This window comes from Lasioglossum baleicum, chromosome 9, assembly GCF_051020765.1.
Source record: "Lasioglossum baleicum chromosome 9, iyLasBale1, whole genome shotgun sequence".
NCBI lineage: Eukaryota > Metazoa > Arthropoda > Insecta > Hymenoptera > Halictidae > Lasioglossum > Lasioglossum baleicum.
The window spans coordinates 1,436,807-1,458,872 of NC_134937.1; the positions used below are offsets into that span (position 1 = coordinate 1,436,807).

The 22,066-nt window shown below is 38.4% G+C and overlaps 2 protein-coding genes across 12 annotated transcripts in view; one reads left to right on the forward strand and one right to left on the reverse strand.

The window, feature by feature from the left end:
* Positions 1-3,928, forward strand: part of LOC143211847 (uncharacterized) — a 272,266-nt gene extending 268,338 nt beyond the window's left edge. For 3 of the 10 annotated variants that reach the window (XM_076429892.1, XM_076429883.1, XM_076429884.1), the window contains exon 8: positions 391-3,923. In XM_076429892.1, coding sequence (XP_076286007.1) covers positions 391-644 — 254 coding nt within the window. In that variant the 3' untranslated portion in view covers positions 645-3,923. Of the gene's footprint in view, positions 1-390 lie in introns of all 10 variants that reach the window. The other 7 variants (XM_076429885.1, XM_076429887.1, XM_076429890.1 and 4 more) reach the window with 5 other exon arrangements.
* The window catches only part of LOC143211859 (histone-lysine N-methyltransferase SETMAR-like), a 266,618-nt gene that overhangs the window by 234,515 nt on the left and 10,037 nt on the right, over positions 1-22,066 (reverse strand). The window lies entirely within an intron of this gene.

The following is a 22,066-nucleotide window of genomic DNA, read 5'->3' on the forward strand; positions in this document are numbered from 1 at the left end:
ACGGGAGAGAACTTTTTGATATGCCCGTTGCATCTTAGAAAACGTCAAGGAAATTTTTATAGTCGACAAATTTTAATCGTGTTGCTGTAAGGAGTTTTTCAATATCAATTTACAGAAAGATCCGTAATCTAGCGATGATTTATGTAGTGGTAGCTGTAAGGAACACCTCCAAATTTTTGAGATGCAAAAATTAAAGACAATATCTATCAATTTGCAGAATAAATATTACGATGCGAAATTTTGCAGTGGAACATTAAATCTGCCTTTGAAAAATATTAAATATGCTGTGCGAGAATATAGTATGTCAACTATAAAATAGCATGTGGATATTAAAGTATAGCAAGAGAGAATATTATTTTGGGTAAAATTGTAGTTTTACTGTGATCGCAGGTATGGCAGGGGGATCGAGATCGAGGATCGAAGGCGAGGACGAAGACGCGGAGAGCTGCTGTTCAACTTGCAGCTCTTCCAGCAGCTCGGACGAGGCGCAGGCGTATGCTCTTCCACCTAGAAGAGCTTACGGTGGTGTGAGAATCTCCTACGTGCCGAACGATGCCGTGGCCTGCGCGAGGAAGCGCGGGCCAACTTCGACGACGCCGACGAATCCAGCACAAAAGGACACTGAAAAGTGCATCGTGTCTTGATGACGTCTCCGAGAACCTAAGACTACTGTTCTACTGTACGTGCCACTGATGAATGCGCTTTTGCAACGAGGAAAAACGTGTTCTTACACCACTGCCTTTTGCTGCCAATCGACCGTGCTCTTGCCAGCGTTCTGCCGAGGATTCTCTGCCTGAGCTTTCCGCGAAAAACGACGATTTATACGCCTACAGATTGGGATAATCGATCTCCAATAGGAAATTCACAATTATTGATAAACGCGAAATTTTCATTGTCTCCGTTAATTATAAAAAACGGTTAGGTCTTCATAATGAATCTGGAATATCTCATTTGTTTCTGATAACAGGAAGCAATCAGGTCATTTTAACTAATACTTGTCAAGGTCGCCTATAATATACTATGACCTTCACGTGACCTTGAATGCCGTTTAAACCTGGATGACCTTCAATGTTTCCCTTTTCGAACCAAATAGCGTTTTTCTTTAGCATTTCTCCCTATTATCGAAAGGAATTGAGATATTCGAAATCGTTGACGAAGAATATTCAACAGAGCCCTACGACGAAGACAGAGCATTGATTAAGAAGGCGGTTCGCAAGCAAACGTCACTGGTGTAAGAGCAGTTTTCTGTCGCTGTGCATTGGAGCCAGGCGGCGCGATGTATTAACATTATAATTTATATTATAATTCGAGTCTCGATTGGACGCAGCGAAGAACGGAGAAAACGCGAGGGTGTAGAGGAAGAGAAAGAAAACGCCGAAGTTCCTAACCAATTTTTTCGCTGTGTCCAACGCGCCCGAGATTCGACATCTTCCCGCTCGATGGACTCACACATGGAATACTCATTTCTGTAAATAGTGGATGTACTTCCGAATGGGCCGGCCGACGGACACCGGACGTCCGCGGCGCGGTCTCACGCTTCTCCTTCTATTTTTTATTACACCTCCGTCGATGTAATTTGATAATGATAACGTTATATTTTAATACCACTGTCATTCCCCCTGCGACGCGAGAGTTCACCCCCTCTATCTTTTCTTTCCACATCCGGCACGGGCTCGGATTGCTCCGTGGGGCACTGGCTCCGTAGAAATCGGGAGCGACGAGGCCGCGCCCCCCGACGTAACTCCTCCTTCTCTGACGTCGTTTGCCCCCGAAAAACGCCCCCGGGAGCAATCTGGAAGCTCGTTACGCCCGTGCCTGCGCTGTACGCTGACAGAACAAGATATTCGAACGCCAATGACTTTTGTTATCAATGTGGACAGAGTTTTTAACCCACTTAAGTGGACTATTGGACTCTATTGGAATTCACTTTTAGATGAACTTTTATTTTGTTACTACGTTTGCGACGCTGCAAAGCAAAATTGAACATTCATAATTTACTACACGATGAAACAAGTTGTTGAAGCAAATAAAAATAAATTAATTAATGAATATCTTCGATTGGCTTTTGTCGGAATTAAATTTTCAAGTTTGCTTGAACAGTTACAGTTGCTGGAGTTGTTGCATTTTTCAAGTCCATTCTGAAAGTTCGATTAAGGGTTAACGCAGCGTATCACTGGCATAAAATGGTCGCGTTAGCAACCAATTGATAAAGACTGACTGAGGTGTCGATATTTTGTTCTCGCATCGTATGTCTTCGCCCGAATATTCGGAAACCTGAAGAACTCCGCGCCGCGCGACGTTTCCGCCGCGGCATCGCAGTGTCGCGTTACGCTTGTAAGTACAAACGACAGTTTTTCAACGATGTAGACAATCTGAGGAAGTGTTCGGGAAATAAATCGAGATGATGTCGATCGATATTGTGTGTGTGTTTCAATCGAATCGTTCTCCCATGCATGGCACTTTTTGGTTCGACCATTTAGTTTGTAAGTAGTTCGTGCGTTCTATCGTGTATTTTTGTACAGACTTTATTCGCAGATTTAATGTGCAATAATAAATTGTTTGATAGTATTCCTCTGACGAATCGTTTATTTAAAAAGCACATTCGAGGATTCGTAGGAAATCCTGCATTGACGGTAAACGTAGATGTGATTAAAACACATCAAAACTGAAATCTAAATCAAGTTTTATTTTTAACGAAGATATTTATTTTTAATGAAGAATCTATTTTTTTGTATGTTTTTATTAAAAGATTTCTTTAACGAAGGCAGTCAATTTTTAATTCTCCTCATGCTACCCTGGTCGGAAAGAATGAGAACCGGTTTCCGGCAATTACACAAGACAATTGGTACATAATTAAAAGAACATCTGCAGTCTGGTCGTTAAAACGGTGCCGTTCTGCGACGACCATACGGGAACTGCAAGGTAATTTTTAAATTAATTACACTTAATAGAATCGTTGTGGCAATGACTTTTTCGAAAACTGTTCATTCATCGCGAGAGGCGCGCTGAACCGAATGAAATGATACCACTGATCTCCATAAATTTTAATGACGTGACGTAAATCTTGAAAGAACGAATAAAAGACATTTCAAGGTTAATTAAGACTTTTTCCACTGTAATTTTATTTTTTTCCCGTAACCAGGAATTATTATAATTTCGCAAGGCGGAGCTTTTTACACTAAAAAGTGGAAAGGAAATTAATAAACCAGAAATTCAATTTTTGTAGAAGTTAGCAAATAAAAATCGCGTCAAAAGCTGTTGTATAGGATCATAAAGGTGATAAAAAGTTTGAATTCTTTACAAAAATTGTTACGTTCTACAAAATGATTTCTATGGCTACTAAATAACGCTGAACCACTGACATCTATATTCTATCGCCGATTTCTCAATAATATGTTTCTCTAGCGATACTTTCTGCATAAATAGAACTCCAACTAAATTCTTGGCAAGAACTTTCAGGCGTAAAATATGCTGAAAAAATTTCAAAACCAATTTTCTAGCATCGAGCAGCTAATTATGTAGTCAATATCATCGAATTTCGCTCAAGAGTCAACTTTCTACCATGTTCAAGTCGAAACGGTACCTCCTTCTGCGAAGGAATCATATAACAAGCATTCCGTGGCAATAAAAACGGCGAGCGGAATTTTCACAGTAGGAAACTGACCACGAGAAAGCATTTCCCGTCTCTTGAAATACAACGAAGACGTGTTATGAGTGGCAGTAGGCGAATGCACAGGGTCCGTCAGGGAAACGTTGTTATCTCTTCCGATATCATTACCAGAGCCAATTTTATTATACCATCAAGACGTCCGTTCATCATTTTGTCCGTCAACTATATTACAGAAGTGTTACCTTGTTATGAAACTTCAAAGACGTTCTTTCCAAAACAAAGGCTTCCAAATCGCCATGATGTAAGAGTGAAATTAACACTTTACCAAAAGTACCAAAAGGAAGCATAGAAATTTTCTTTTACAATTTTCAATAACTGTGCTGTTTCAAAAGAAAGCATAGAAATTTTCTTTTACAATTTTCAATAATTGTGCTGTACCAAAATAAAGCATAAAAATATTCTTTTACAAATTCCAATAATTGTGCTGTACCAAAAGAAAGCATAAAAATTTTCTTTTACAATTTTCGATAATTGTGCTGTACCAAAAGAAAACATAAAAATTTTACAATTTTCAATAATTGTGCTGCACCAAAAGAAAGCGTAAAAATTTTCTTTTACATTGCAGTCTTCAATGAAACAGTTAACTGACGTTATCAAGGGTGACTCGTCAGGTCACAATAAAAATTGCTGTTGCTATTGAAAGTTCCATTAAAAAGTGTTTAGCCATGTACCATAGATTTGTCAAAATTATGCAATAATCACACCGGTTGATAATGTGTTAAAAATTTAAGATTAAATGTAAATTACTACACAACTATGATATGGATAATAATATAAGAACAAAGCCTACTCTACTTGAAAAAATAAGTAAGGACAAAATAGTTAAACATTTTATTTGAGACCACGTTCAACATGCTAATCATGTATGCACAATCAGTAGATACGGAGTGCCATGCACAGACACGTTAACCGATTTCTGTGCAAAAGCAATCGAGTCTTACGAATTTATTCTCCTCAAAAAATACCTCCAATAAACGGCTTAAAAATCATTCTGACTTTCCGATTAAAAAATTTTAATTATTTAGTTAACACACAGTCATTTTGGACTTTTTGTAAAAATCCAGTTGAGACGCTGTAATCTTGGATAAAATCACTGTTCATTTATTTGTTTTATGCCGTATACATTGATACACGTGTATGTAATGGCAAATTCTAAAGTTAGTGATTCTGGTTTTAAAAAATCTCCAGGAAATATAATGCAATACAAAAATCTGTGACCTTTTACATAAAAATTGAGAGAGACATATACTTTCTCTTTTATTAATTAATACATACGTCTCTAATATCTTCGTTTTAAAAGAATGTCCAAAGTATGCCATAACCAGAAGAGAATGTAATAAAAATGGCTGGAGCCTTTTCCTTAGAAATTGAAACGGAAACATACATTCTCGAATATCTTTGTTTTGAAAAATGTCCAAAAAGGTGCAGTATTCTTTACCATAAGCGGAAAAGAATGTAATAAAAATGGCTGGAGCCTTTTCCTCAGAGATTAAAACAGAAACACACATTCTCTGAATGATTTCGGTAGAAGCAATTAAAATACATACGTATAATATCCTCGTTTTAAAAAATGTCCAATAGATGCTGTTACCACAACCAGAAAAGAATGTAATAAATAGACTGCGGATCTTTATGCAATATAAAAATTGTCTTCATCAATTGCAAGACACAGAAGCCATATAAAACTTTCTTTCTATTTTCAACAATTTTAATAAATCGAGAATAACATATGGGCGTTCTTAAATTGTCTTAATGCTTTTACTGTTTTAAATTAAATCCACCAATTTTTGTCGTAAATTTATAAAATCCGCAGTCTAGTAATAAAAATGATTGAAATTGGAACAGAATATACATATATTCATGAACATATATTCTCGGAATGATTTCGGTATAACATCTTCCTTTTAGAAAAATGTTCACAGGATGGTTTATAATAAGAATGGTTGGGGCTTTCTCCTTAGAAGTTAGAAGAAAAACATGCTTTCTTGGGACGATTTCGATAAAATTAATGAATGCATACGTATGTTTACCTTGTCTAAAATAATTGCCACCACTCTTCGGTCGAAGAGGGAGCAAAAAAGCTAGCAGAGGTTTCGCGCGGCCGAGTCTATCGTTGGAAAAAAAATGAAAACGCACGGGCGAGTGGCGAAAAGAGCGAAAGTGGTTTCTCCCGGGGGCCAGACGTTTGTTACGCTACTATCTCCCGCGGTCGTCTTTTAGCCTCGTAAAGTCTCTCTCTTTCTTTCTCCCTCTCTCTCTCTCTCTCTCCCCCTCTCTCTCTCTCTCTCTCTCTCTCAGGATTTGCTTTCTCCAGAGAGCTCGCGCGCGCGCGTGTTTCACGGAGATCTTGTCTATGACGGATCGTCGGAGGAATCGGAGGAACGAGCCACGCCGTCCATTAGAGAACCACGAGAGACCACTTTTCCAATCGAGGATCCTCCGGCCGCGTTACGAAAGATCGGCATTAGCATATAGGCACGCAACGCCCACTCACGTATCGTACATTTTCTGTATTGACTAATCGCCGAACGTGCCAGAAGCAATTCAAAGGATGCGAGCCCGAGCGAAGACCGAGAATGACGCGATTATGTCACGTTAACCCCGGTGTACCGCGGACAGGTACCCCGGCGTTACATAAGCATAAATTCTCATGGTTGGATAGAGAGACTTCTTATTGTGACCTGATTAGAACGATACTCTCGCCGGGGGCCACGATTAATTCTGTTTTTCTGGTTTTTATAGCAACCTGGAGAAACAGTAGTGTCTTCATCTCGTGTTTAATATTATTATTAAATAGTTCAATGTTTGTGCAAACGTAGATTATCAACAGAAACGAGAATCGAGGATAATTACCAATTCAAATGAAAGAAAGACGTCGTTCAAAATTATTCAATTTTGTGCTGAATTATCGCGAAAAAATTTGAACTAAAACTTCGTCAAGAACCTAATACATGAAGCGACTTCTCTTCGAACAGCTGACAATTAAAATCAATTTCCAAAAGTTCAATTTGGATGATATTTTCAAAATGTTGAATTCCTTATTTAGATGACGATTACATCGCTGCTCCGGAAGTATAATGACGCAACTGTAAATTGTGTTGGCAGGCTCAAAAATGCATTTACTAGATGTTTGTAAATCGACATATAATGTAACTCGAGGCTGGTATTTATTATTTTATAAATTGAAATAACTTAAAAGTTGCAATAATAACCCTCAATGTCTATAAACTACTCTCATAGAAGAATTAAACCGAATCTATAGGCCATTCTATTAAGACCAATTGGAATTATTTTTCTTTTGCTTGTCCTGTAAAATTTCAATTTTTGCAGTTGTGTCATTATACTTCCGGAACAGCGACATGATCTAAATAAGGAAGATGGTTATAATTGTCAGCTGTTCAAAGAGAAGTTGCATCGACGTATTAGATTCTTGACGGAATATTATTGTTAAAATTTTTTAGCAACAATTTAATTACACTAGCATTGCAATAATTTAGTTATACAGTAGAATTAGGAAAGATCTAATAAGGTAAAATGTAATTATTATAAACGTAAAGCATACAACAGAGTGCAATGGAATTAGTGACGATCGGGCCAATTACTGTGAAAGTATTTTAAGACCGAGATGATTTGTGTAAAGAAAGCAAATTCTTTCGAGTCTCCAAATAAAGATCACATTTGTCATAGTTAGTTCTCGAGTCGGGACAAATAGTAGCGTCGCTCGCGACGACGCGGCAGTCGACGTTTTAATTAGTACCGTTGAATATCGTTTATTGTTCCTGCGAGGCAAAATTGCATGGCGAATATTAAAGTCGCGTAGTACGCGAACTAGGCCGTGGTTACGCAACTATAACGCGTAAATGCGGCACCGGCTGCTGACTCGTACCTGTCGTACACGCCTGAAAGAGAACGCACTCTCGCGTGGATGCTCGTTTTCACGGAATCCTCCTGGAACGCGTAACGCAGGCTACTGTAAACCGATGTGGAATCTTCCCGGACCGAATAACCGATTTTTTAATTCTAGACGCGCTCGGAACCTCTGCAATTTTTCTCGACATTAACCGTTCCGTACAAAATATGACGGAGATGTAAATTGCTTTACAAAAATGATAAGATCTCTGTAATAATTGTAAAGCAAAAAATGTGAAACCGGTCGTGGTACGGTTGGTACAATTTTCTCAAAGAAAAATTTGATCTTTGAAAATGGACATTTTTGGTTCCTGAATTAGGTCCCTTAAACACCCACCAATTTTTTAAAGTATGTCTGTCAAGTAGTAATTGTGGTACACATTGATCTCGTTGCATTGCATTGAACAACTGCGAATTTAGTTTGATTGTCACGAATAATAAAATGATGTTCTGGAGATGCTAGATTGAGATATATCTCGTTTGTATATCTATTGGCTTGACAAGAAAGTAATTTCGGTATTTTAAGGTGAGATAGAGTCCAATTTTTTTTATTCAAGAAATCAACATTAATGAATAACATATTTTCCCTTCTGTTCGATGATCTTTTGCCAAAAAGGATAAATAAGAAAATATTTTATCTAAGTTTTTATCAAGTTCTCGCACTACCTCCTTTTATATGAAACGACTTAGCCGTTTTTTAGATGCTTAAAACTCGGCACTGGAGGCAGATGGACAGATGTAATTTCGTACACTTGTTAAATGCTATCATGTCACAATATTGACAAAACATTAATCCCCCAACATTAGTAGGTTCCGAGATGTAGAACCTCAAAATTGCTAAATTTGTCACTAACTGACTGACTGACTGGCTAACTGACAGAACATTAAAACCTTTTGGGTAATTCCCATTGACCTACAAGCTTGAAATTTGGTACCTAGGTCCACCATAACAAACACACAAAGAAATAATTATAAAAATTTGAAATTTTGCACCTTAAAGGGGTTGTATGGAAAAAAAAACATTACGAAATAGGTACGTAGGATAGAACATAGCAGCATTACATACGTAAGTATACTAGTCCAGTCAACGGAAAGTTGTAGAGGGAAATGGAAGTAACACAATTTTTAACTCTGGGTCTTTGATTGGACTAGTGAGGAGGTAAACATACTGAAAGTCCTCACTCCTAGAAGGTGAGCGGGGTGCAGGGGGGGGCACGTAGAAGGTATATTTCCGCGTATATCTCGGAAACTATGCGTCCTAGCGATAAGACCATTCCATACAAAATTAAAACTGACAAAATGTACCACAAGATTGATTCAATTCAGTTTTTCGCTATCAAAGTTCACTAATTATATATATAGTTTATAGTTTTATATATATAGTTTCCGAGATATCCGCGCTCAAAGTTCACTAATTGTGCTGAAGCTAGTCAAGTAAGGCAAAACACGTGAGGCAAAAATTTCTTTTTCACAATAAGTAACTTTGAGATCGGATATCTCGGAAACTATGCGAGATAGCGAAAAACTGAATGCAATCAATCTTATAGCATATTTTGTCAGCTTTAATTTTGTATTGGAAGGTATTATCGCTAGGACACGTAGTTTCCGAGATATAAGCGGAAAACCGAAAAAGGTGACTTTTACGTGCCTCCCTGTAGCCCGCTCACCTCCTAGGAGTAGGCACTGGAGTATGTTTACCTCCTAACTAGTTCAAACAAAGTCCCAAAGTTAAAAATTGTGTTCCTTCCCTCTACGCCCCCCTTATGAGCATTCATTGACTGGACTAATAAGTATACGTTTTATTAGCTTCGAAGTCGCAACAAATACTGATGAAAAAAACAATCGCTCAAACGTAAACAAAAGAAACTGCATCGAGCATCGTTTATAGCGGCGGGGGGGTAAACGGATCCGAGCGGTGACGGCGGAGTGTTAATCTTCGATACATTGAATTTGGATTTTGTCTTGTAGATTAGAAAAGTATTTTTTTTCTTTGATACGTACTTGATAATTGATGAAATTTCAACAAAAATTGATGAAATCCCAAGAAAAACATACTGTAAACAGGAGCCAAGTTCCTATAGCTGTAAAAAGTTGTGAGATCAAATAAAGTACGGCCATGTTCGTTAGCTTAGAAATACCTCTTGCAATACTGAAACAATCGTTTGTAGAAATTAGTTTAAAAGAACGCTATTGAATTTTTAAAGAGTTACATGGAGGGCTAAATTATTCAAACTTGGCCGTTACTTTTTAAACCAATGGCCATAAAAGGTGTTAGGTAGCGGCCAAGTTTGAATAATTTAGCCCTCCATGTAACTCTTTAAAGATTAAATAGCGTTCTTTTAAACTAATTTCTACAGACACTTGTTTCAGTATTGCAAGAGGTATTTCTAAGCTAACGAACCTGGCCGTATTTTCTTTGACCTCACAACTTTTTAAGGCCATAGGAACTTGGCTCCTGTTTACAGTATGTTTTTGGTGGGTTGATTAAACTTCATCGCCTGAATAAAGAAATTCGGTTTTATTTGACCTTAAAATACCGAAAGTACTTTCTTGTTAACCCAATATTATAATAGATAAATGATGAATTCTGTTTAACCCTCGCATGACGATGGCTGAGTCTGCGGTGACCCACAACATTCGTGTTCATTAGAGTCGCCAGATTATGACTTGTCTTCCCCACTCTACCTTCCCCTTCTACGACGCTAATCTCCCATTCTTCCGCCCGATCACATGACGCGTTACATTTCTGTCACGTGAATAATCCGGTGCTGGCAGAGGGAGGGTAATTTTTTCACCTCATTTGGTGTGGATCTCGACTACCTCTCTCTGACTGTTGTACGGTGGCTGGGTCACGCGAGGATCAATTTAAAAAATTTGTCTTATGAATGAACGAACAGACTATGTTTTGCAACCGCCTCCCCGCAAGGGAAACCAGTAGCTAAATCACTATGATTGCGAAACTAATTTGAGCAGTTTCATTGAGTACCCCGATACGTCGGAATTTTGCCATTTTGCCCGGGCAATATACTTGCCCCACATTAATTTGTCGGAAAAGGTATAACAAGTGCGCGTGCGACTATACAAGTCGCTAGTGGTCAACGATAACGAATGTCCCCGGAGGGACACGGTGTCCAGGCGACCATAATTTTCAGCGCCGCGCACGCAACCGCTTGCTATTCTATATACATTTGGCACCTCGGCTAATGACTAATGACGACACTGTCACGGCAACATATGCCACGGACGGAATCAAAAATTCATTCCCCTCCACGTTGCCACACTGGGCATTCCTTACGGCCCTCCGCGGCACGCAACCACAACGATTTATGTAACACGTCCACGGAATCGCTATCTGACCGAGAAATCTTATTCGAGACATCGCTATGGATAGATCGATCGCAATCGAACCGTGCGCAAGATTGAAACGATCTCTTGTTAACATCGTGAAGTTCCTTTTGCCGTAGAAAAAGACGTAACTCGCAATCGCGGAAAAACGAATCGCTGCGATTCAATCTAGAACCATCAACAATTAAAATAGTTGGCGATGACTTAACGTCTTATGGAAATTGTAAGAGCACACTTCTTTGAATTACTGAAATCATTTCACGGTTACAAAACGGTTTCTTGTTGAGATTTCTGATCGAGGGGTCCGCTGCAAGAGGGGCACTCGTATCGTAATTTATGTAGTAAATCATTATTTTCAGTAGAAATCTTAATGTTGGGCTACACATTTTTTATGTAAACCATATGGCTGTAAAGTGTGAAATAATGGCTAGACACGGCTAATCAGAATTATTAAAAATCACATTGTCAATGAAACTTGTTCTCTGGCCAATGTTAATATTTTTATATGACAAACAACAAGAAGGAAATTTTAAAAGCACTTCTTCTAGACACCTTTTGACCTTTCCAGTGCTCCTAATTAAAGATTAGATTGAAAGAACATTATTACGATACATTATTTTCAACATATTAAGATTAGCAATGATACAAATTTTATTTTGCACAAAGATACGCAGTCGGATCATCTAGGATCGTAAAATCAGAAACATCTGCTTCGTAATCGTCAAGTATGTCAACTTGAGATTTATCAGACTGAAAATAAAGTATAGCTTGTAACCAGGCTGACAAGATTACAAACTGAAGAAATGGGTGAAATGCAATTAAGTATGATAATTTTTGGTAGCACGTCGGTGCCATTCGAGGGTAAAGAGTTAAATATAAAACCGCAAGAAGACGCATGTTCGAGAACTCGTTTTTTCGGAACGGTCGCAGCGGGGAGCCCTCTTTAGCACTCGGTATAAAGAAACTCGAGTACCAAGGTATCCGGCACGTTCTTCAAGGGGTACAATTACTCACAACGCTTCCGGCATCGCGGTCATTACCAAAGAATCAAAGGCACGTCGCCGATCGGACGTTCCGTGGGATGCGCGGCTCGCCCTCGAGTAAATTAAACGGTCTTGTTGCTCGTCGCGGCTGTCGATGATTAAAATGAAATTAGATCTCGGGGGACCCCGCGACGGTATTCTATGGGGCCGATTAATATCCAGAGCGAATCGCCGCGGCCTGATGTACGAGCATACAGTGGCTCGCGCAAGTATTCGAACGCCCTTCAAAAGAGAATAACTCTTTCGAAATTGGATCAAAGAATCTTACTTTTTTTTAGACTTACGTAAAAGATCTTTAAAAGATTACTAGACACTTATTTTAAGCATATTTTGATTTTTAAATTACTGGCTGGAATAAAATGTTTTAAAAAGTGCCGGATTTATTTTCCCATGTAATTCCTACCAATTGCGATTTTGTCAAAATCTTTTTCGCAAGTAAACCAACACTTCTAATTGTTAAAAAATATATAAAAAAACTTTATTAAAAGCCACGCTTATATTAAAATGCACTAAAAAGGAAAAAATAATGTTTTTAGGCATTACTAGTGACTATAAATAAAAGCGTGGAGCGCTAAACTATATTGACGTAATCTTCATGGGCCGCTCCACGCTTTTATTTATAGTCACTAATGTCTAAAAAAATTATTTTCTCCTTTTCAGCGCATTTTAATATAAGCGTGGTTTTTAAACAGTTTTTTTAAATATATTTTTTCATTTTCTACTTTTCAGTCTTCTTTAAATGGAACGCAAGATATAGTAATACTGGTATGAAATAGTAAGATATAGAAATGCAAGATATGGAAATACGCGAGGTAGAATGGGGGTATGACTCCGAGAGACGACGTCTCTTGACGGAGTCCGAAATTGTGGGCCAGTGGAGTGGGGATGAGTCGGAGTGGGAACTCGTAGTGGAGTAGGGAGCGCTGGCGCGCGGAATGGGGATCGCTGAACGCGATGATGACATACTACCGAGCGTCGCACGGCGAAGTGTGACGGTTAATATTAAAATTTTTTTCTTTTAGACGCACAGTATTTTTTTTAAATTTGTTTTTTAATATTGCATTGTCATCCAGTTCTGAGCTATGTTTAAAGTTTCAAGTCTCTAGCTCATCGGGAAGTGGTTTTAAATTCGATTACAAGATTTGACGCATACAACAACAACAACAACAACAACGACACTCGGCAAGCTAATGTAAGCGTGGTAATAAAAAAAGTCCGGTCATTAGGTCCGATTTCAAGAAAATTATACTGTTTTAAACGGCGTACGGACACTTTCGTGAGCCACTGTACACACATATCTCATTTTACGCGGCCGGTTTAAATTACGGGGAGGTGGTTGAATGGAATCGCAGTTTCCCGTTAACCGGAGTCTGATTCACGCAAGAGTCATTCGCGAGTCACTCGCCCCTGTGCAGAAAGAGAACGCGTTCCACGGCGGGTACGCTGGGTTACCGGCACGGACCCGGCGGGTACACTGATGCCTCGATAACTAGTCTGTTCGAGTCCGAGCACCTGCTAGAATCGGCTGATTTTTACCCATCATCTCCAGGAGGTATTCTATGAATGTTTTAACAAATCGATTTTCTCATTTTTCAAACGAGATAGCTTTGATTATTTATTTGTAAAATTCTATGGTTGGAGTTCTACGAGTAACGAAATGAATTATGGTACCATGCCACAGATAAGTGCCGTCCACAACCTCGCAGTTTACTTGAAACGTTCGAGTAAAAACGCAATTACTCGAGGATAATAAAATTAATTCATTTAAAAATTCATAATCTACTTGTACTAAATGGTTTCCATATTTCTTTTGTGAAGGTGGTACCATAGAGGTGCAGCAATTTTGTAAAGAAGAAGAAACATACAAATGTTGCTTAACACTTTTTGCTTTATCCACATTCTTCTAATTCCAATTCTGTAAGTCCATCCTTTTAATTCCTGTCTTTAACTACATTCTTTTATAAGAATAAATTGTGGCACTCTCAAGGTGACCTAGAACCGTAAAAAGGTAAATAGAGCACCTCCTTGGAGGTTCTCTGGAGGACCCTACTGAAATCCAACCTTGTTCTCTCTCAACTTGTTCTCTTTCTAGCTCTGTCGCGCCGAGTCTCTGAAGGATGCGAGGAACGTTACGGATTCGCGGCGCCGCGCCGCGCCGCCGCAAGCTCCTAAAGCTGCAACAGTGATCGAGGCAAGACTGTACCTAGTAGTTTCACTGATCCTGGAACATCCGCGACCGGCAAACGCCCAAATGATAGCGGGCGGAGCGTGCAACGGACTGCCGATGGTAACGGGACCGTGGAACTCGTTCGTACGATCGGAGATTACGAATGCAAGGAATTCCAACGTATGCCCTGATATTCCTGTTTCGAGCCGGAAAAAATCAAACTTGCGAACACTGTCGTTACAAAGCCGGTAACAGTTACTGCGCTACATCAGTGAAAGCAACGGGGCCGTTCAAGCTCTATGTCCAAGTGCAACCGATATTTCTAATATTTTTGTTTCGAGTCGATTCTAAACATAGATTACCAGGTGAACGCTTCAATTCGCCACCGTCACATCTGGAATTCTTTTTCTCCTATGCACCAGCCATCTTGAATGCAACAGGAAAATAGAGAAAAGTATAGGCCGAGGAAGAAATACGAAGACAATAGCGCGGAACAATCGCTGGATGATCAGCTGCATCGGTTTTCACCGTTATCGGCTGAGAATGCGGAACCATCAGAATGTGGAATCCCCTGCGGCGCCCATCTTGGATCCAGGACTATGGAGAAAGATGTCTGAATAGAAGGACGGTGACAACAGTTCATATTTCTTGTTGCTCACGCTCATTTACTGGCTCGTAAAGACCTCTAAAACAAAATCCACCTCGATGCGACTCCATTTTGCTTTTTACTTTGCAAACCATTAGCGAGGACAGTACAATTGTCTCATTCTCGTTGCTCGTTTTTCCAGCTTATTTGTTCCTCTAACAAATCCATTCTTTCTCTTCTGACCTTCGTTTAGTAGCTTATTTATGAAGCTCTGTACAAATTTAAAACATGACATCAATTTTAATTCAATGCGACTTCGTTTTGCTTTTTATTCTGCAAACCATTAGCGAAGTTAAATGATCCAGCATTACTTGAGATATTTCTGTGTCTCATTATCAATCCCGATAAATGAAAAAAGATTTTGAAAGAAATCTGTTTTGTGGAGGTTCGGAAATTTTCGTAGTTTATGTCCAGGCTAACGAAACATAATATTATATAAATTGAAATAACAATAAAAAACACCCTGGCGGAACCCCGCTAAGGGTTAGCTTAATTACGTCTGATAAATTCTGCTCGTAAAATCCCATCTTAAATTGTATTTTGCAGCGTTGATCGTAGAATGCGAGCCACGAGAGCCCACGTGTTCGGGATCGGTGACTCTACCGAGGATTTCATCATCATCGGAAGGAACGCGGCGGGTCGCGGGCGAATCTCGGCTTTGCCAGAAAATCACATCGACAAAATTTTACCTGACCACCGCCGCTCCCCGACGATTTCACGGATGCCGAGCGTGTCAGAGGCTCAATCGCGAAGTTAATCATACGCGACACAAGTAGGCCGGCCGCGCAAAAACAAACGATCCGCGTGCGCGCAAACGCGAAATCCATATAATTGCTGGCGCGGCTGCTGCTGCTGCTGCTGCCGGCTCGTAAAGTATTCCAGCAAATCCGACATACATTCCGGCTTGGTATCCCGCTTACGTTTCACCTCGGCATGGAATGCAGTCACCTTGCGGCAGGTGTACCCGAACGTCCTCAAACGTTCCAGCGGCGTACTTTCCCCGGTACGAACACCGAAGATTCGTCTCGAACGATCGGTTACCGATCCCGACGCGTCCCCGCTGAAATCTTGCTGGATGATTACCAAGTTCACCGTCCACAAGCTGTCCTTTGACACGAGAAATATTCTACATTCAGAATATTAACCCGTTATGTTTTATTTTACAGCTACAGCAATCGAAACTTCTTTCTCATTCATCATAATGCTATAAGAAAAACAAAATTGATGTCTACTGCACGGCTATATTTTCTCTAATGGCTAGATAACGGTAACAGAAGAATAAAACTTTACTGTGGACTAAAAGAACTCAACACTTTACCTACCGGAAGCCTATTAATAGGATTTTTAATAATTATGCTGTACCAAAAGACAGCATGGAAATTTTCTTTTACATTGCAATCTTAGATGAAACTATTAGATGACGTTATTGACGGTGACTTGTTAGTTCATAATGAAAATTACTGTTGCTATTGAAGGTTCCATTAATAAGTGTTTAATCATGTAACATAGATTTTTCAAAATTATACAATAATCACCGGTCGGTAATGTGTTAACACTAAACGTACCACGACCGGTCAAATGACCGGTTATAGATTTTTTAATTTCACTATTAATGAAATTCTGAAAATGCTTTCATAAGCAATGACTTAATAAATATCTTTATTAAAGCACTAATAGTTGTGGTCCTCAGCAAGAACGCCGCATGTCATATAATTTCACTTTCGAGATATTGCCGTTCAAAGTTTTGGTCACTGATGCTTTGCCATAAGATATCGGTTCAATTGCATTATGTTTTTAAGCCTTTCGAATTCATTTTGATGACTTTCTTTCTGATAAAGACGAAAATCCTATACTATAGATCTCAATTAATGCATAAACTGAAATTTTTTGAAATTGTGACATGCGGCGTTTTTCCTGGCAACCACAGATATTATTAAATTTTTAAATGCTTTCGGCGCAACGGTTCGATCGTTTATTACGAATTATAAAGCAATTTTGCTAACTGTCAAACAAAATCGATGTTTCGATCCTAGTTTGGATCTTTTTCAAGATTTATTTGAATCGCGTCTGTATTAGTCTGTAAAGTAAATATGTTATAATAATTTTAAAAAACAGAACTATTGAATGATTGAATATAAGAAATATTGTTCATAAAGACACATTCATTTGCTTTTGGGAAAATAAATGTATGATAAATGTGTAACACGTGTGTTACGTGCGTCGGACATGCTTGTTGTCAAGATACTGATGTACGAACGTATTTGAAACCGATCTAGGTTATATCAATCGATATAAGGCGGTAAATTTGGAAAGTCATAATATGTTCTTAAATCCACTCTTACGAATATACCTTGATGGTAAATCGTTATTAACATTCCACTTTTATTGGAATCAGTTACATACAGTTAATTGTATGTGAGAAACAACTGGTTCAAAATTTTTTTTATATAAATTAAGATCTTGACAAAAGTAAAGTTCATTGGAAAATTCATCATAGAACATTACTGGTTTAGTAATGTTGCGTAATATTCATGTATCTTAGGTGTCTCATACCTAAGGTTTACGCTGCGATGTTTAATCATATGAATAGTTTCTAATAGTAACCTTTGATGTAAATTTTGTTCTTTGTCAATAATTTTGACATTCTCAAAATCAAATTTATGATCCATTTCAAGTGAATGTGTCGTCACAGCCGTATGTTGTGGTGGAAGTAAGAAAATATTATGCTTGTGTTCTGTGATAAGAGTTTTTAAATTTCTGGACGTTTGTCCAATATATACTTGACTACAACCCAAGCAAGGTATTGAGTATACAATATTGCAACTTTCTAAATGTGGTAGCTTGTCTTTAACAGGTGGAAATAAGGTTTTAAGATCATTTGGAATTCTGAAGATCGTATGAATTCCTACTCTTCGTAATATCCTTTTTATGTCATTCGAGATGTTCTCAACATAAGGTATAACAACGGTATTTTTCCAATTGATTGGACCAGTTCTTTTAAATCTATCTTCTTTTCGTTTCAAACTGGGATCAAAACGTTGATTTTGTTTGACAATTAGTTTTGTCTTTATAATTCGTAATAAACGATCGAACCGTTGCGCCGAAAGCATTTAAAAATTTATTAACAGCAAATACGATCGATAGAGGAAACATATTTACAGATATTATAATGAGAATCACGCAAAGTCTAAATAAATTAACTCTTGTAATTTTTATAAGTCAACTACGTGCCTATTGCTTTTATAGCTTTTATAACTATATGTATAGTCTCATAATTGATGGCACATTTTGTCGAGCTAGATAGAATATACATGTTTATGTACGATGTACATTTTTATTTTGGCTCGTAACGAAAATTTGAAAAATACGTTTCGTAGATTCATGTAATTCACATACATACTGACAATTTCATCCGAATTGGTTGATTGGTTTACGAGTTATATACGATTAAAAATCGTGAGAATGGTCCGGAACATTATATAGTTCTAAAAATGGTCCACCGTCCGAGGTTAAGATGTTTGATAGCAAATGAATAAACTGAAATAGATCTCCCACGATTGGGAAGCGGTGGTATATGGCGAAATTCAGAAACGTCTGGGCCATTGGTGGAAATCGGTTGCGTACGGGTACCCGTGAAAAGGACCGATCAGACCGGATAATTCCAGGTTAGATATGCCGCGAGCCGAACTAACGGGTCCACGGAGCTCGTTTACGCGACCTCTGGACGGTCATCCCGTGGCTAAATGCGCGAGAGGCTTTCTCCGTGGCTTGGAATGCGGCCTCTCCCTCTGACCGGCTCTCCGGCTCTCCGACTTGCTTCGAGGACAAGAGGTACATCGGCCTCCGCGTTCTCTCCCTCCAACGGATCGGTTCTTCGGGATCGACACGCCCGGAAAATCCGGCTTTCCTCTGGCAAATAAGGGATGAGGTCGATATCTCTGCTGTTACCGATCAGCGCCGATACAGTTTTTGTTTACCGCAGGTGCGACTAGTTTCTAAACTGTTCGGAATAAAAATTTTAAGGAATTCTGGAGCGGACTCGTGGTTGTTACGAAGCCACCGGGAAGCAGAGTTGGGCAAAAATGTAATCAACTTCAATTGTTAATCGCAATTAACAATTAAACTCCTACTTTAGTCGTTAATTGCGGTTAACGATTACATTCTTTTCAATTGTAGTCGTCAATCGAAATGAGATACGGAATCAAAACTGTATGCATACTAAAAAATATGTAAACTGAGTTTTTGTCGAGATATATTTCTGTCAATTCTCCAAATTCCGCTCTCTGTCTCTCTCTCTCCCTCTATTACAATTCATGGATAGACCGTGTGGCGATTAACTTCAACAATTGATTAAATTAGTCTCCGATTCTTCAACGATTTCTTTTTTTATTCTCATGATTGACGAGTAACTTCATCAATCAATTGAATCAATCGTCGATCTTTCAATGATTACCTTTTTTAATCGTACACATCAATAAATCAATCTTGATTAAAATTTCAATCGATTAATGCCCAACTCTGCCTGGAAGGAACGTGGACCTGACTGCGAACCTTTATGCAAAATAAAAAATTTCTCTGATCTTTTAATTGTCTTATTAAACTGAAACTGATACACGAGTGCCATTATCTACGACCAGGTACCATTTAATACATTTTAACTGAACTGCCTCTAGCTTCTCAAACATGAAACTACTCTATAATGGTTTCATGTACTATTATTACAATTAAAGCACAGTTGTACACTTTATTGGACGGTTGTCAGAAAAGCACATTGAAAAAATGCGCGTACGGTACATGAAAATATTCACGGAGTCCGGGACAATGTTGTTTTCTCTCACGATACCTCTTTTTGAGCACAATGTGCTATTAATCGAACGTGGCCTACTCCCACAGGTGAGCTCCTCCTACTTCAGCATCGACAGACTGCTAACTACCCAATAAAATACATGCTTCGGGTTACTTTCCAAAGGAAGCTTTTGGCATACTGTGTGTGTTCACAGGCGGGTCTACAGCCCAAAATATTTCAAAAATTTGTTAGAAAGTTTTGTGTTCTAGAAGATTGGAAATAGTAACGAAATTGGATTGTGGTAGAAAAATTTACATATATTGGGTATGGGAATAAGTTTCCGCCCCTTTTTGTTGAAAAGAAACGTATAAACAATTCCCATAGCGTGAAAACGTTTTCCGACAGTAGATCGATCGAGGTTTAATTCAATTGACACTTCTGCAAGTGTTTGACGTGGATTTCCATCAAGTAATGTTGAGAAATCTGTATCTTCGAATTTTTTGGCACACCTTCGCAATCTTTGTATTTGATGGAGCATCGTCCCCGTAAATATATAATAAATATATATAACACCTTTCTTTAAAACAAAATAATGCAACATGACTTGCCGCAAATGCTGCTTACTTGCAACAAAAGTCGACATTTTTCGCGCGAAAAATTGACTGCTGTTCACGCTCGAAACAATTGCCACTAACTGCGTTTTGAAGCTTAGCCATAGACCTTTCAAAAACATGTACTACGTTCCATAAAATACGCGATCGGTACTTAAGTACAACGACATCTCCAAAAGGGCGGAAACTTATTCCCATACCTAATAATTTGAAGCAGTTCGTAGAGCAAATTCGATTAATATAGCAACGTCTATCCACAAAGTGCAAAACAAGATTTTAAAAAACAATTCATCATGTACAAACAAAGTAATCTAACATGTGTAGTTTTTCAATACAAAGGCTATAGACATCAACAAATTTTTGGCAACGAAAAAATTCTTCTGTGACAGATGTCTGACAGCGGACGTCCTCTACTACTAACGCACGTTCACCCTCGTGTGTTTGCTTTCCGAGACGCAGAACAAGAAAAGTCCCGCAGTGAATTTAAATATTTAATATAGGATTAGCACGAACGAATGCGATTCGAACGAGCATACGCAGCTTTATAAAAATAAAATAACACGAATGCTTGTTCAAACATGTTACACAAGATTACTCGCGCTATTCCTCCTTCTACGTGCTGCGTATCGTTTTCAAACATTTCCATTCTACGATTAGTATGTGCATATCGCTCCAGTAAACATCAGCTCGCAGAACCACAGCTTATAGGTGACTCAGTAATTAAGCGTTTCCAGCGCGACAGCTCGCGAAATATCATCGATGCATGGAGCTGGGTCGAGCTTGAGAATGGATCATTCACCTAGCGCACGTGTTGGTATACGAGCGTGTGCTGGAGGGATTGGTTTGCATGGATTTATGTCAAACTATGAATAACACGCGATGACAAAACAATTACATGGAGTCACTTGCCGCAAAAGGGTTCATTAAAAAATGAGAACTTCGGTGCTAGCCGATCAGAGAGAATTTGTAATTGGACTCGGATTAGTCCGTCAAACTATTTACAGTGGATAACAAAAGTAAGTTAATACTCATATTTTCAATAATGAAATCACGATAACAGTAATATTTATTCACTTACAAAAATAAACAAGCTGATTACATATTTAATGGTAATGTTGAAAACAAAATTTGTCACGATAATCACAGTGATCTGAAGATTTATCAAGATATTCATCTTTCTATACTAAATATACAAAATTTGGTGTGCCAAATTTATGCGCTGATTGCGAATCTGCCCTTAATTTTTCTCCTGGACGAACAGTTCTTTCTTTTTTCTTTATTAAAACGAACAGTTCTTGAGAAACAAGACTTCGAAAAAAAAAAAATATTTTTCAACTTTAAACAAATATAGTGATGGTATTATACAAGATATTGAATTGTTCTTTACAGCAAAAGATTCTGAAGACTTTCCCGAATACAGTGATATCTAATACTAATACATTATGAATGTTTAAACATGTTTAAACAATCATTAAAGAGAGACACCACTTTTGCAGCAACTTTCCAGGATATTTTTGAATTTATCTCAAAAAATAAGGGTTCAGCGGAAAATTGAACTATACCACGCGATAGAACAGACTTTTATCTTGGGAAATCACCCTTTGAAGTTTGCAACGTCGACGTTTTTTCCCGAACCAGAAAGCAAAATATCTTCACTCGGCATGAGTTGACGATTTATGTTGAGATCGCGCTAGTGGTGAGCGCCACTGGCGGTAACTTATTGTTAATGTTGTAATGGCGATGATTTGGCGATGATTAGATATCACTGTATTCGGGAAAGTCTACAGAATCTTTTACTGTAAAGAACAATTCAATATCTTTCATAATACCATCACAATATTTTTTAAAGTTGAAAAATATTTTCTTTTTTTCGAAGCCTTGTTTCTTAA